Here is a 15,404-nt window from a genome sequence, read left to right on the forward strand (position 1 = left end):
GAAGCTGGTGCAGAGAAGAATGAGGGGACTGAGGCAAAGGCCAGAATTTGGCATGAGTGAGGCAGGAGCTGAGCAGGTTTTCTCCTGCCTTCTTGCCAGTACCCATTAATCCTGAGCCACACTGCTGTCTGTCATTCCAGCTCCTAATTCTTCCCCATAATTCTGCTATTTATACCATCTAAGCTAGAGTCTCCTCTCTTATATGCCAATTTTAGACCAGTATAAATAAAGCCAGTGTATTTTTTCTGGCTTGCACTTACCTAGAAAAGACATGAGTTGGGCTCATCACTTTGATGCACCAAATGGGTATAGCCTATACCTTGAATCTGTTAGGTACTATTTGTGTCCTTTTTCACCAGTCTATTCCAACACACAGCAACTTGCTCCCCAGCCCATTCTGAAGCTGTTGCTGGATCTACATCAGAGACAGTATGTACCTGTAGCTCTTTCATGCTAGGTCTCTTTGTGGTAACAATACCAGTGTTGTTTTCATCAGGGCTAGTGTCAGTGAGGAAACAACTGACAGTAACCTTTTTGTTCAGACTCACCTCTCCACATACATCCTGGCTATTGCTGATTGCCCACAGTCCCACTGAAGAGAGCCAGTTAAGGATTTGGACCTTTCTGTGCTCTGCAGTGGCCAAACAGAGGTAAAGGCCAACACTTGTCCCATAGAAGTCTAAGCGCAAGCATTATATGTTCCTAATAAAGAAGTGATTATATGAATCACAGTAGCAAAATGTTCTTGCAGAACATACGCTCCACTCCCTGACTTAAGCATCCAAGTGCAGCTGTACATCATTCCAGAGGAGCTTTTTGACTTAGATCCAGGTTAGCACATACCTCCCTATGTTACAGAAAAGTAGCAACATATCTAGCACTCAAGTGCATCCTTTAATGAAGTTTCTTGTGGCTAATTTGTTGGATGAAAATAAATTCCAACTGGCCCATATAACAAATGAAACTCAACTACAAAAATGTAATGATATTTATTCTCACAGCTGCCAGCAAACTCACATGCACCATGAGTCATTCCAGATGTGAATAAAAACAAAGTCTGTCTGTAAAAGTAAGTTTCCTGATCCCGAGGAGACTTGGTTTGGGAGAGGAGCCGCACGCTGAATTCAGCTGTACTCAGAAGATCAGACAGGTTCTCCTTCAAAGGGGAAAGGGGTAGGGGGGAGGAAAAGCCATTTGTTTATTCCTGAAAAGAAGGGAGTTAGGAAAGAAAAAAACTAATATATAGCTAGACATACATATTTCAAAGAAAAGGATGCTTTGGAAGACTTTGCTGCTGCTGCTGTTCTATTATAGTGCTCATGCCACTGTAAACTACAGATGGAGTAGAGGTAAGATTTAAGCATGAAAAATTATTTAAGAGAAGACTTTGAGTGTGTAGATTTGGTCTGAAGTTATTTTGCATTATATATGAATGTATAATTCAACCCTCCCAGATCTGGAATTTTTTCTTCATCAAATGGGTCAGTTAAATAGATACACAGACAAATAGAAAAATGCACCTGCATAAGTGCATAAAGGTAAAATGATATACTTATATTCTGCTATAATACAAACATATAAAGGAAATATCCCAAGAATAAAACTGTGCTCTTTTCTCACTTTCTCCTTTCTCTTTCTCCTTTTTCTCTTGAATTAACAAGAATTGCAGGTCATGAAGCCTCAAAGCAAAAGCCTTTGCAGCCACAGGTGGCATAGTTCTCTGCCCTATCAAGCAGACACCTGCTAATAGAAAACACAAGAAAGCATAATTTGTGCAAGGTGCCTAGAAATGCCTATGACGTTACTTTGGTAGATGAGCATGCACAGCACAGAGAAAGCTAGCTAGGGTGTTACCAGTTTTTGGTGGCCAACATTGCAGTACACGGTCATGATATGTTTGTATTCATGTGTGTGAAAGTAATTTGTGAAACTGTTTGGAACAATCAGATTGTATAGGAAGTACTTCTTTGACAGCTAGTGATGATGGTCTTTTTTTTTTTTTTTTCTTCCTTTTTTTTTAATTCTTTTCTCTGATATTTTGGCATGAGTCCTGTAGCTACTTGGTAAAGCTGCTGGAAATGGAGAAAGTAAAGACCTCCCAAAAGACATACATTAATCTTCTATAGGAATGTACATATTCTTAAAGGAACTGGATTCTGTTTAAAAGAAGAAGAAGAAGAAGAAGAAGCAAACAACAAAAAAACATCCACTGTCTCCCACTCCATAGTCCTGATCTTCCATTCTTCCTCATTATAGTTAATTCCTTTTCAATCTACTCTTTGGATTTAGTTTGAATTTTGTATGAGAGGCAAATTCTGAGTGACATAATGATGAGATATACAATTCTGCTCAGTCTGTATCAACATCTAATTCCTCCTTACAGCTAGTGGAGGCCTTCTGATAGGGCACTGACCTGGGACTCAGAGTGACAGGTTCTTTCTGCAGTTTTTCCACCAGCCTCTTGGATGATATGGGATGAGTAATTAGATTTTCATGTACCATACTTTCTTTTGACTGTTTAATAGAAGTAATAGCACTGATCGCTTTCACAAAATTCTTCAGTTCTCTAGATAAGTGTTTACCTTTCCACTGAGGACATATGAAAAGGTGAGGAATTTAGAAATAAATCTGAATATCTGAAACAAATCTATACATATCCTACCTTTTGGAAAAATTAGGACATCTCTTCTATGAAGGGATAAATATATGGGGAGAGGTCCATTACCATGACATAGTCAGTATGCAACTTAAGGTTGTTCTTTGTGTTTGCTAACTCTCTTATTTTAATTAAAAAGCAAATACATAACCATAAAAGAAATCCACACAACTACAGAAGTCCAATTATAATCACCAGTACATTTAAAGGAAAATATCAGAATTCTATTCTTCCTTTCGTGAAAGCAGATTATTTTCAGTCTGGAGGTACTACAGCTTGATTTTAGAGACTTCGGAGGGAAGAGGAGATTCAGACCCTGTTGTGATAAGGAGTTCCCTTCTTGCAAATATTAGAGATCTGCTGAGGAGGAAGCCAGACTAATTCTCCACAACTGCTGGGATTTTGCAGCACCAAATATGCTTTAAAGGTTGGATTCTTTCAGTAATAGCTACTTCAGAGCATCCCCACTCACTTAAAATATCTGTCAGCCCAATCAGTCCCATCCTATTCTGCAATATTTAAGGGGCAAAAGAACCTTCTGAAGTTGTAAACTGCACAGAAACGTCAGAGGAAATCTGAGTGAGTACTGAGGAATGACACACCCTTCTGTGCATTTATTACTCTTCTTTCCTTCCACAAGTGTCTGGATTAATCCCAGTTACTTAAATCTTATCCAACTGCTAGTCTGTGTTCTTCAGTGGAAAAGCAGACAGATCAGCATCTGGTCTGATGGAAATTAAATACAAATCTGCATACTAGTTCCACAATGACCAGTAGTCCAGATTGTTTACAAAACAGTAGGACAAAGGGCCCTGATTTAATTAGCTACAGTTGATAGGTTGTTTTGTTTTTGTTTGTTTGTTTGTTTTTCCCCAAATAAATGAACAGTGTAAATTGGATAAAACAAAATCTAGCTTATACCTTTTATTTTTCACTAGGGGAACTGGAGTACCTTCCATGCCCAGCCCTGTAACAAAGTATGTAATCTTTGCTGGAAAAAAAACAGTCATGTGAGGAAAGATGAATATGCTTTATGATGATAAAGCATCTTGCATGACATGCAAGATGAATATGACCCGTGAGTGGGAACTCCAGTCTGCCACCTCTCTTTGCTTTTATGAGCAGCAATGAATGGCAAAAAACTAAAATAATCTGACAGGAAAATAGGAAAATACTCTTTTATTTGTTTATTTGTTTATTTGTTTATTTATTTATTTCACTTCCTCATCCTTTTGCAAAAAAAATGACATACTCTCCTCAGTCTGCTTTGATCCACCTGTGGGCATTGCTCCAGAAGTTACAGGCAAATCTTAGTCACAAGGATTGATGTGTTCAGAATATTAAAGATATCCTAAAGATATCCTGCATTATACTGCAGTGGTGCAACCTCACCTTGAGCACCGGGAGCAATTTATGCACCACAGTATGGAAAGAACATAAAACTGTTATAGAGCATCCGAAGGAGGTCTATGAAGATGAAGATGAAGAAGGGTCTGGAGGGCAAGATGTGTGAGGAGCGGCTGAGGGCCTTTCTTTTGCTCAGCCCAGAGCAGAGGAGCTGAGGGGAGGCCTCATGGTGTCTGCAGCTCCTCACAGGGAGCGGAGGGGCAGCGCTGAGCTCTGCTCTGTGCGATAGCAGCAGGGCCGGAGGGAACAGCATGGAGCTGTGTCAGGGGAGGGGCAGCTGGGGTTAGGGACAGGGTCTGCTCCAGAGGGCGGTGGGCATGGAACGGGCTGTGCAGGGCAGTGGGCACGGTACCAAGTGCCAGAGGTCAATGGGCACTGGGATTCTGCTCTGCGACAGAGTCTGGATTTTGGGTGGTGCTGTGTGATGCCAGGAGTTAGACTCCCTGATCCTTGTTGGGTCCCTTCCAACTCAGGCTATTCTGTGATTTTATGATTTTAAGTGGTGACAGAATGTTTGGAATCATCAGCTCAGCTTTCTTCAAGTCTTCTGTAGCCTTTGCTGTATGGTATTAGCCGCTTGCATTTGTGAAGTACACGTGTAGGGACAAAAAATAATGTTAGGCCTCTAGTAAACTGAATTCCCTATAGAATGGTAGAGGTGTTGTGATATTAATTTCAGAAAGGAAGAAATAAGGAAGAAATAACAATGCCAGACCTTAATAAATGTGTTTACTGCAGGAAAATAGAAAATAAAGTAAAAATAAAAATAGCACACACAACTGTGGCAGTCTGAGCCAATATCACTTCTTGCCATCCAGTTACTTTCCTTGCACTGCTCTGACAACTACCAGTACACTGATGAGCAGAAATGAGTTTCAGGGCTACATTATAAGAATTGCCTATTCCCTGAGGAGAAACCATAAGGCAAGTCTTGTTAATACATTTTATCTCAGCTGGCAGTATTTTCTTTAAGGGCTTCCCGATGCAAAGAAATGGCACACAGACAATAGCACACCAGTTCTGTGGTTGCTTGGGGAGAGAAGATGCAGTGCTGTTCCTTGTGGTTGTGGCTTCTTGGACAGTGAGAAACAGTTGTAGTGGTAATTGCCTCTCACTGGGGATGAAGTAGGAAATACTGGAAAACACACAGTTGGAAGACACAAAAATTGTCAATGAGAAAAGAATATACTAACTATAGTAACACTGATGAGGCTTCATACTTTTGGGAATGGTTGTAGTGTGCCTTTCAGGCTATCAGCATTATTACAGCCATTTCCAGATTTACCTGGTCTGTATACATTATTCAAATAAAAACATTTTTCCAGAACACAGGAGGGATCAGTTGATCTCCTTAGAGGCTCTTTGCAGAAGCAATTTCTTGGAAGAAGAGAAGGTCCATAGTCTTTTATTTCTGAACGACAGTGATTAGCTTTATTTTTTTTCCGTAGTTTTGTGGTAACTGAGTTATTGAGTTTGATGAAGCAGCTGGTGCATGAGAAACTCTTGTGGACTGCTTCTGCTGATAGGCTTAGCTGCAACAGACTGACAGTTCTCCAGTGACAAGAGAAGGAGGACTATGTAAAAGACTAACTGCTTCCAGAGAGCCGTCCAGTCCTTTTACCAGGAAATAGAATTTTAAATTTTCTATACTATGTGATCATACATATCTACATACCAGGTTGGTTGATGGCAATTTTGCCAAATATATAAAAGATGAGTGCCTTGGATTTAGGGTATGCACAGCATCTTTGGAATAGGATAATCTGGAACATCTGGAATAGGTTGCCCAGAGAGGTGGTAGATGTCCCATTCATGGAGACACTCAAAGTCAGGCTCTGAGCAACCTGATCTAGCTGTAGATGTCCCTGTACATTGAAGGGGAGTTGGACAATATGACCATTACAGATTCGTTCCAAATAAAATGATTCTATGATCTCCACACATTTTAGCCATATTTGCCTCTTTCCTCCATCTCATATTGCACCATTACAGCCAGGCACTCCCTTCTCAAACAACCTCTGGGATTCCACTGTTGACAGTAATGCTGGTTTAACTGTGCTACCTTGGATGGTGTGAGGAAAAGGAATATGACTTTAACACAGCATGTAATTATGACATAAACAGTCAAACACATATTCACATACACACCCAGAAGTCCTCAAGTATATCAGGTCATGGCTTTGGAGTATTTTAGAGTCTTTGAAGGTCTGGCTCAAGAAAGAAGGCAAATTACACAATCTGGACAGCATACAAGATCTTTTTAAAATGCAACATTTAATTACTTTGATTTTCATAAAGTTATTTTTATCTAATTTATAAAATATGTATTAAAACTATGAAAGCTTCATAAAACTATGAAAGATATGAAATGTTATGAAACAGAGCCAAATCTTCCCATACCTGTCAGTGTAAAGTATGTTTCTTCTTGTGGAGAAAAATAACAATATTTCCCTTATTTCTGGCTCCCACGTGGTCACTTGAAGAATTGCCTCAGATATCCCACCTTCTCAGCTTGTTGGACCTATTACACTGACATCGATTAGCGTGATCAATCTGCTATGGAGGTTATTCCCACCTACCTTAAGTATGTTTCACAAGCCTGTAACAGTTCCTGACAATGCATGTTTGTAGACTGCAGTGTTCTGTTTTGGATGTTCATTTGCCGGATGCAAATTACAACTGCACCAAATATTGCCATTGTATCAGCAAAGAGACGGTGATACTGCCTGAATGGCAGTCTGGGACTGAAATTCAGAGGAATTAGCATTGCAAATGGATGACCTGAAGAAGGGAGTTTTTCAATCTGTGCTTCTATTTCAGTTCCCTTTCAAAGAGTTGTACAAGAGATGAGTATAAATCTATGTATGTCATGGTTCCAAATAATAGACCTTTAAAAAACATTAGGAAGGAGGCATTAGAGGAATTTTTCCTGCCCTTTCAGAAGTTAGCAGTAGACAAACACAAAAACATGTTTTGAATCAGGAAAAAAAATTGAACATTAACGAATGAAGAAGGCAACTAGGACATCTGCGCTGCACAGAGGTTTGTGGAGCAGAGATCACAGACCAGGAGTGGAAGTGGCATAGTGTGGAGCAATGCAGGGACCTTAGCCAGATTCCTGGTAGGATGACAGTCACATGCATGGCATGTGCCTAAGGGAATGAGCTCTGCCTTTCAACAGGGTTTCACCTGATTGGACCTAGTGCCACACTGATATGACCATACTGTGTCTGGCTCGGACATCTCTTCAGTGGGAAGAGAATGGATGAAGGTGCTGAAAAGGGATTAATTCCTCATATCTGTAAAAGCTGCTTGGTGTTGAAAATACATCTAAACTACAATAGTCCCTGAATGAATTTCACCTGAATAGGAAAAATTTCCAATAGAGTAGGGTATAACTGTAATCAAAATCCTTTTTAGCACGTCCTGATTCCCCAGGTGCTTCTATAGTGCAGACTTAATTAATTTAACCTGTATGAAGATGACCCATGAATCAGAATTCACAATGGATACCTGAAACTGAAAGACATAAAAAGGATGCTTAGTAAATCACAATTGCCCTGTTGGGCAAAAACTGGGATGAGATCAGAGGGAGGACAGATTATAGAATTTTTCACACTTCAGTTTAGATCACAAATTTTGTACCCTATAAAGTAGTCCTGCTGCTAACAAGGAAGGATCTAAATGATTCTGTGTCTCCTATTGCCACAGGAAGCAGACAAAAATTGGGTAAAACTTACAGCTTATAGTGTCATAAATAGCTTGACAGAATCAAAAGTTGAAAGACAATTTTCATGACATCTGGGTAAGCAGCTTTAGAATGTGACGAAGACGTGTAAGGTACAGCAGCTTTTTCTTCAGTGTGTGTGCTAGACTAAGCGAGATGCACAAGCTGAAAGTGGACCAGTAGAATCTTCCCAACAATCTCAGTTCCATCCCAGTACGAGGACTGGTGAGCTAGTAAGGCACTTTGCTATTAATGTGATGATTCTTTTTAGGGTTCCGGCATGCCCACACAGACTTCCATGTGTTTGTCTTAGTCCCAGATGTAGAATTGCCATGGGATGTGGATCAGTTTGCACAAGGGTCCTTATCTCCCAGCCAAACTCTAGCTCAGAAGCAGCTCCTGCCATCCAAATTCCTCCTTACACTTTCAGACTGTAGTAACTCCTTCCCCTTACCTTTACCAAGCCACTCACTGTTCTGAATGCAGTGTTCCCCTCCACAGGTGAAGCAGCTTTATCATGAATGAAATAACTCATGTACACTTCCAAAGACTGCAGAGCACTCCGAGTTCCTTCCTGATTATCTTTTACTCCACTTCTGTGGCCCAAAATCCCACTTATATCTGACACCGTGTGAACATACACAGAAAAAAAGTCCTTCTTTCTCCAAAGAACTTTCAGTGTAGTTGAGGGGAAATGTTAACATCTCTTTTCTTTATGAGGTGAAGAGTAATTTAGTAATTTGTCTCAGATCTCTTCAGGATGACTGCGTGCATGTAGTCTGGTATGCTGGCATTACTGGTGATTTTTTTTTTTTCCTTTTTGTGAAACACAAAGTGTTTTTCTTGTTTTCTTGGAGTAGATCACGCCAGATTCAGCAGGAGGGTAATGACTTCTCAAGCAGAATGAAATCTTGTTAGAAGCACTGAATAGTACAGTGTCATTGAAGGGAAAGTCAGCAGGTCTTAACAAACATCATCAGGCTGCAGAGGCTCTGATTACTTAGATTGTGCCTGGCAAGATGTAAATCACTGAGGTAAAATGCAGAACAGTGGAACAATTAACTCTGCATGCAATGCCAGTGCTTGGGTTCAAGGCAGGGCAAGACTCAAATGCTGGGCTGGGATCCTGGAGACCAACACTGGGCTCTGCAAAACCATGTACTCTCCCTCTGCATCCCACTGAAGGGAGCCTTTGGGATTCAGAGAACCTAGCAGAATGCATAGACCCCAGGTGCAGGGAGTTGTATGAGTCTTGGTCTGGTGTGTGTAAACCTATCTGTAACTTGCTTTAAAAGCACCAGTACATGCAAATTGCCAGCAGTGATGTCAGCGGGAGTTTTGCCAGTGTCATGAAGAAGCCTATGGTCTTGATTTTTCTCTATAACTTAATTTCCTGTAATAGCACTGAGTATTAAAATAGTCCAGCTTTGAAGTGTTATTTGTTGGTTACAGTGTTTTTCAACAGATTTGGCGCTGGCATAGGTGAAGTTCATGCAGGTCAGCTACATGGAAAGCTGATGGTACAAAGTAGAGAAGGAGATACGTCAAAAATGGGGGGGAAAAAAAGGCAAATAGCATGAACTGCAGGTAGAAGTTGTAGGCAGACATACAGACAAAATTTCACAAAGGGACAGTCGTCTATGCGGGTTTTCACTTCCACTGAAAGAAAATAAGTTGAAGGGATCCTATATGCCTCTATTTTCCCTGTGTCCCTCATTAACCCCAAATTCTGTTTTACTTGGCTGTTGCTTTGGCAGTTTTATAACACATCTCCTGCATTCTTGCTCCATAAGAAATACTAAACTAGCCTGAGTCTACAACCTAAGTCACAGGGCTTCTTTCCTATTCAATGTTTTATCCTTTGGCAGTGGCTCTTCCTATATCCCCAAGGTGCTGTGGGCTGCAGCCATAGCCTGTATCTCTCACCTTACTGCTGCTGTGCTTGTGGCCTAGAGGAATCTGTGCTGGGCTCAAGGCTAAAATAAAAATGCAAGGAGGAAGAGAGTGAAGTTAAATAAGCTCCACTATTCCCAGTTTCCACAAACATTCCTTTCCTGGCTCAGCTTGCTGGTTTGGTTTGGCAGTTCCCCAGTTCCCCTGAGATCAGCACACATACCGCTCGTCCTCTGGAAATTCCTCTCTGACCACAGGGAAACAGGTCACCAGCCAGGATCTGGGCTCCAAATTCATAAGGCTCTCTCTTCTCAGAAGGAGCCAGGTGGGTAGCTGAAAAAGAGTTGCTGAGAAAGGAACAAATAAGGTCTTCAAAGCTCAGAGGTTATCTGGGAAGGAAATGGGGTGGCTGATAGCAAAGGTGGCAAAGGAAAGGTATTGGTATGAATGAGAGGAAAAGAGGAAGAGAGGGGGAATGTGGACGGATAGAGAAAATGTGATAAATCTGGATAGGAAAGACTGAAGCACACACATGCTTAAGATTAGGGTAGCGTTTACCCCCTTGTCAGCATGGTATGCATCCCCATTTGAACCTGCTCTTCAGAAGATATTCATCTGTCACAGCTGGTCTTCATCTTATCTGTGTGCTTATCAGGCTCATGGGATGGCTGCATTCCTCCAGGTCTGGCACTGCCAGCCTCAGCCTCTTTCTCAGGGACACATTTGCTTCTGGTCCCCACCAGCCTCCCAGTGCTTCAGGATGTTGAGATACAGCAGTCTGGGCAATTCACCACTGGTCACAGTAAAGTAACTACTAAAGTATCTAAAGTTACTACTGCTGAATTAGAAATGTGCCAGGGTCCTCACACATCTCTTTTTGCTCGCCTCCCTTTGAGCTTTTAAAATTGTATAGGTATGAAAGGAACTCTTTCCACTGTCCAAGAAACAGCCTGTTTTTCACATGAAAGTTGAAAGAAGCATGTTCTTTTACAAGGTTATGGGACTGCAGCGTTCCCCAGTAAGACCAGCTGTCTTCTGCCATTAACATCAGTCACAGCAGCAGTAACATGGTTGTCCCTTTTTTCCCCCTATCAGTCCCTGGAGGAATGGATCAAGTTCTGCAAGCCTTCATTTTCTTCCCTAGTTTCCATAGTGCTCACAGCCATGACATTATGTTTTTGTTTGTGCCTGTCCCTTAAGAGGCATAAAGTTACCTTTTATTGAATTTGTCTATTAAATGCAGATTCTCTGTCTGAGGGAACTGTTTTGACTTAAAACATCTCCTAAAATAAAAGACATTTAATGCATGCTTCATTTTCACTTATTGCTATTGTTCATGGCTTGGCACCAAACAAGTCCTTTTCCAGTTAAACACTACTTGTAGACATCCTAATATAGTACAGCATGTTTTAAGTGAAAGCATTCATTTTTCAAAATAACAGCAACTTCTGGTTTTCTGGATTGCCATGCCAATTTGGCAGAAAGTGATAAGTCTAATGACAAAAACGTATATGCAGATTGTTTTGATGCTTTATTCAAGCAGGGTTTTTGCTGGGACGGAATTAGCTTGGCTTGAACTTAGTAAATCCAAAACTCAGCTGGCTTCTCACAAACATACGGAGTTAGAAAAGCACCCATGAATTTTTCACCGTTTGTGTGCCCCATAACGGGAATCACATACAATCTGTTCTAATTAAACTCAAGTCACGAAGGGCAGTGTCAGCTGACAAGCACAGACCGAAACCTGCCTTCTGCCTCGAGCCTGCGGTTCTTGCCTGTGTTGCCCAAATCTCCAGCTTTTCTTCATGAGGTCCCTGTCCCTCGCTGTTCTCTGTCTCTCCCTAAAACCAAGCTCTGATGCAGAAGGGGAAGACAGCAGCTGCTTGGCTGAGGTCTGGACAACACTGCATGTGGTGGATGGAGGGAATCCTCCAGGAACGCAGGAAGCTGAGATGAAGTTTCAGCTATTTATCAGTGCAGCTGAGAAAAACAAGGCAGTCACAATCTGGCTGTCACATGGACTTGAGGCTTGTCTTGTCATGGTGTTGTATTTCTCATATTCACGGTAAGGAAACTTTGTGGGTTCCAGATTACGAAGGAGACCTATCCATGTGGTAAATTGTTAACTGTTAAGGATACCCTAGATTTCCCTAGAAAGACACTCCTTTTCTAGCCAGAAATAGTATTTATGGAATGGGCTGTTTGATGTCTACTGAGAATTTCTGGATGCCCTTCAAATTCTGAGTGTCTAATGCATGTGCTACAGACCATCAGTCCAGCACTGATCCTGTCATGTCAGCTCTAATCTCTGTGCACGCTGCTCATGGCCAGCATGGCCCAGCAGAGGTGAAGTTCAAAACAAGTATGTGTATATATACATATCCTATAAAGGAACATACAGGGAGTCTTAATCAAAACATCAGCATCAAAGCAGAGTTCAGTTTCTACTTGCACAAATTTGCTGGGGGGGTAAACATAACCAATTCATCACGTGTGTTAAATACTCTATACTCATCCCTCCTTTCTATTTATTTGATGCAAATGAAAGATCATCACATCCATCTGGCTTTTTACTCCAGACATAATGTCCTGTGGTTTTCACTTCTGACTGCATTTGTGTTGACAGACAAGGCAATAACCATCAAAGCAACAAATGTGCCTCCCCCAGCATTTCTGTGTACAAACGTTGCTGAAACCAGGGCTGGACCTCAGTACGCCCAGAATGCCTGCCCATTGAAGTGGAAGAGTGCTGACCTTCTAACTGCAATTCAGCTGAGATCAGCTATTTAATTATATTTCTTTTTATTTGTCCTTTTCCAAAATTTAATTCATTTCTTTTTGGATGCTTTTGTTTACCAAATAAAGCATGTATTATTTATATGAAGTTATAAATCACCTTCTGAATGCCCCTTTCACAACAAACAGGAGTGTTATCTGCAGACCAGTGTAATGGGTTATGGCTGCTTGATCAGGCACAGTGTGTCTGGGGTGACAGACACTGCTTTGCATTCTTCTTCCTTAATATCTATGCAGTGCTCAGGGGTCAAAACAGAATTTAAAGAGTACTGGGGCTCCCATTTAGAAATAAAAATATGGGGCCAAGCTGTCCTTACCTCATTTGGTGGTCATGCTAAATGTCAACCTAACACCACAAATGATCGGTTTGTTTTATGTGTAGTGTGTTCCAGTACCTCAAACGATTGCTTCTTGCCTACAATCCAGATCAATAATAACACAGTCATTATGTTCTGTTCTGGTAGCATAAGATGAATATCAATCAGGTACTCAGATTTTGATGTTCTCTCTTGGCTTCCTTTCATTACCACTAAGCTAAGGAAGAAGTGTCATGCAGAATTATCACATGATTAAATTTGTTTTTTGCAAACAGTGTCTCTCTAGTCACAAGACAACAGAGTCAGAATCACCTGAAAGTGCCAATCCACTAAATGTATACCTATTGGTAAAAGCTATTCTAAGCAAGCACATTCCATTATGAAATCTTCAAAGATTTCAAATTAGTGAGAAGAAAGCCCAAATCTAGGTAAAAGCATGTTGATATTCACAGTGTAAGTATCACAATAACTTCTCTACACTGCTTCCCTACAGTCATGTTTTCTTTTGCCATTCCCCTACATAGAGGATTTAAACCTAAGAATAAACTCCCAGCTGGTTTCAGTCAGCAACATGCTAGACATTTGCAGTGGAAGTCAAGTCTTCCTCCCTTTATCCAATTTCATTCTTCCAAAGAAAGAACATGAGATTATTAGCAATTTTTCCTTAAAACTTATTTAGACTATTTTCCTGGAAGCAAAATTCCATTTTACAAGTTCAGCTCAAAAGACTCTAGAACAGATTGTATGGAGAGGAAGAAAAGCTCTGAAACAAATATCTGAGACAAACTGGCAGGATCTTCTTGCCTGGGCACCATTGAGTGATGACATCTGTAGGTGGCAGGAAATGGAATAGCAAAAGCTGTAGAGTTTTGAATTTTTACCAGTTTCAGGAGAAACTCCCAGCATTTGATATCTTTTAGGTCCTTGGAATAAACAATTTTGTTGGCTGTAAGATTTCTAGAAGCCTGGATCTAACCTTATAGAGTTATAGAATCATTTCAGATGGAAGGGACCCTTAAAGGCCACCAAGTCCAACTCCCCTGCAATGAACAGGGGCACCCACAGGTAGATCAGGTTGCTCACAGCCCCATCCAGCCTGACCTTGGGTGTCTCCTGGGACGGGCATCCACCACCTCACTGGGCAACCTGTTCCAGCGCCTCACCACCCTGATTGTAAAAAGATTCTTCCTTATATCCAATCTAAATCTCCCTTCTCTTGGTTTGAAACCATTACCCCTTGTCCTATCACAACAGACTCTGCTAAAGAGTCTGTCCCCATCTTTCTTATAACCCCTCTTTAGATACCAAAAGACCACTCTCAGGTCTCCCTGGAGCCTTTTCCTCTCCATGCTGAACAGCCCAAGCTATCTCAGCCTGTCCTCACACGGGAGGTGTTCAGTCCTTGGGATCATTTTTGTGGCCCTCCTCTGGATGTGCTCCAACAGGTCTACATCTCTCCTGTACTGAGGACTCCACATCTGGATGCAGTACTCCATGTGAGTCTCACCAGTGCGGAGCAGAAGGAGAGGATCACCTCTCTTGCCCTGCTGGTCACACTTCTTCGGATGCAGCATAGGATACAGTTGGCTTTCTGGGCTGTGAGTGCACATTGCTGGTTCATGCCTAGCTTGCCATCCACCAGTACCCCCAGGTTCTTTTCAGCAGGGCTGTGCTCCATCCTTATGTCCCCCAGCCTGCACTGATAGTGGAAGTTGCCACAACCCAGACCTTGCACTCATGAGGTTCTCCCAGGCCCACTGCTCAAGCCTATGTAGGTCTCTCTGGATGGCATCCTGTCCCTCGGGCATGTCAGCTGTACCACATGGCTTGGTGTCATCCACAAACTTGCAGAGAGTGCACTTGATCCCCCTGTCAGTGTCTGATGAAGATGTTAAAGAGCACCAGTCCCAGTAACGACCCCTGAGGGGTACCACTTATCACTTATCTCCATCTGAACATTGAAGCATTGACCACCACTATCTGAGTACGATCTCGCAACCAGTTCCTCATCCATCAAACAGTCCACCCATCAGATCCATATGTTTCCACTTTGGAGAGAATGTCATGGAAGATCATGTCAAAAGCCTTACTGAAGTCCAGATAGATGACATCAGTGGCTCTTCTCTTGTCTATTGAAGCAGTTATTCCGTCATAAAAACTTTCTCTTCACATTGATCCTGAACACATCTTTCACAGCACAGGGCTCTCTGTGACCTGGCTGCCCACAGTGCGGTATCACAGGGCTAGTGGTAATAGCTTAGGTCATTTGAGGACCTAGTCCTTAGTGTACAGCTGTCCTTAGCAGTTTGTTTTACTCGGGATTCTGGCAGGGCTTTCTGCATTTAATGAGGAATCCAGTTGTATATCTGTCTCAGCTTTATTTCAGCAAATTATGAAACCTGAAAGATCTAGGAACATTCAAATTTTAGGAGACTGAAATGACAAAGAACAGTAGAAAAAAGTCAACTTTGTAAGGTGAAAATCTCATGTGTTTGTGAAGTTGGAGAGGCAGCTATAAAATTAATTCAGTTTGTATTTATTCTTCAAATTTCTTTGATATGTTTCTGACAATACAGGGACTGATGAAATTCTGCTAGCCCATCATTGC

The 15,404-nt window shown here is 41.5% G+C and overlaps 1 protein-coding gene across 1 annotated transcript in view; it reads left to right on the forward strand.

The window, feature by feature from the left end:
* The first annotated feature begins 1,080 nt into the window (after positions 1-1,080).
* FAM180A (family with sequence similarity 180 member A) overlaps positions 1,081-15,404 on the forward strand; it is a 28,241-nt gene continuing 13,917 nt past the window's right edge. The window contains exon 1 of the mRNA XM_001235203.7: positions 1,081-1,349. Coding sequence (XP_001235204.3) covers positions 1,274-1,349 — 76 coding nt within the window. The 5' untranslated portion in view covers positions 1,081-1,273. The remainder of the gene's footprint in view (positions 1,350-15,404) is intronic.

This window comes from Gallus gallus, chromosome 1 (assembly GCF_016699485.2).
Source record: "Gallus gallus isolate bGalGal1 chromosome 1, bGalGal1.mat.broiler.GRCg7b, whole genome shotgun sequence".
In the NCBI taxonomy this organism is placed as follows: domain Eukaryota; kingdom Metazoa; phylum Chordata; class Aves; order Galliformes; family Phasianidae; genus Gallus; species Gallus gallus.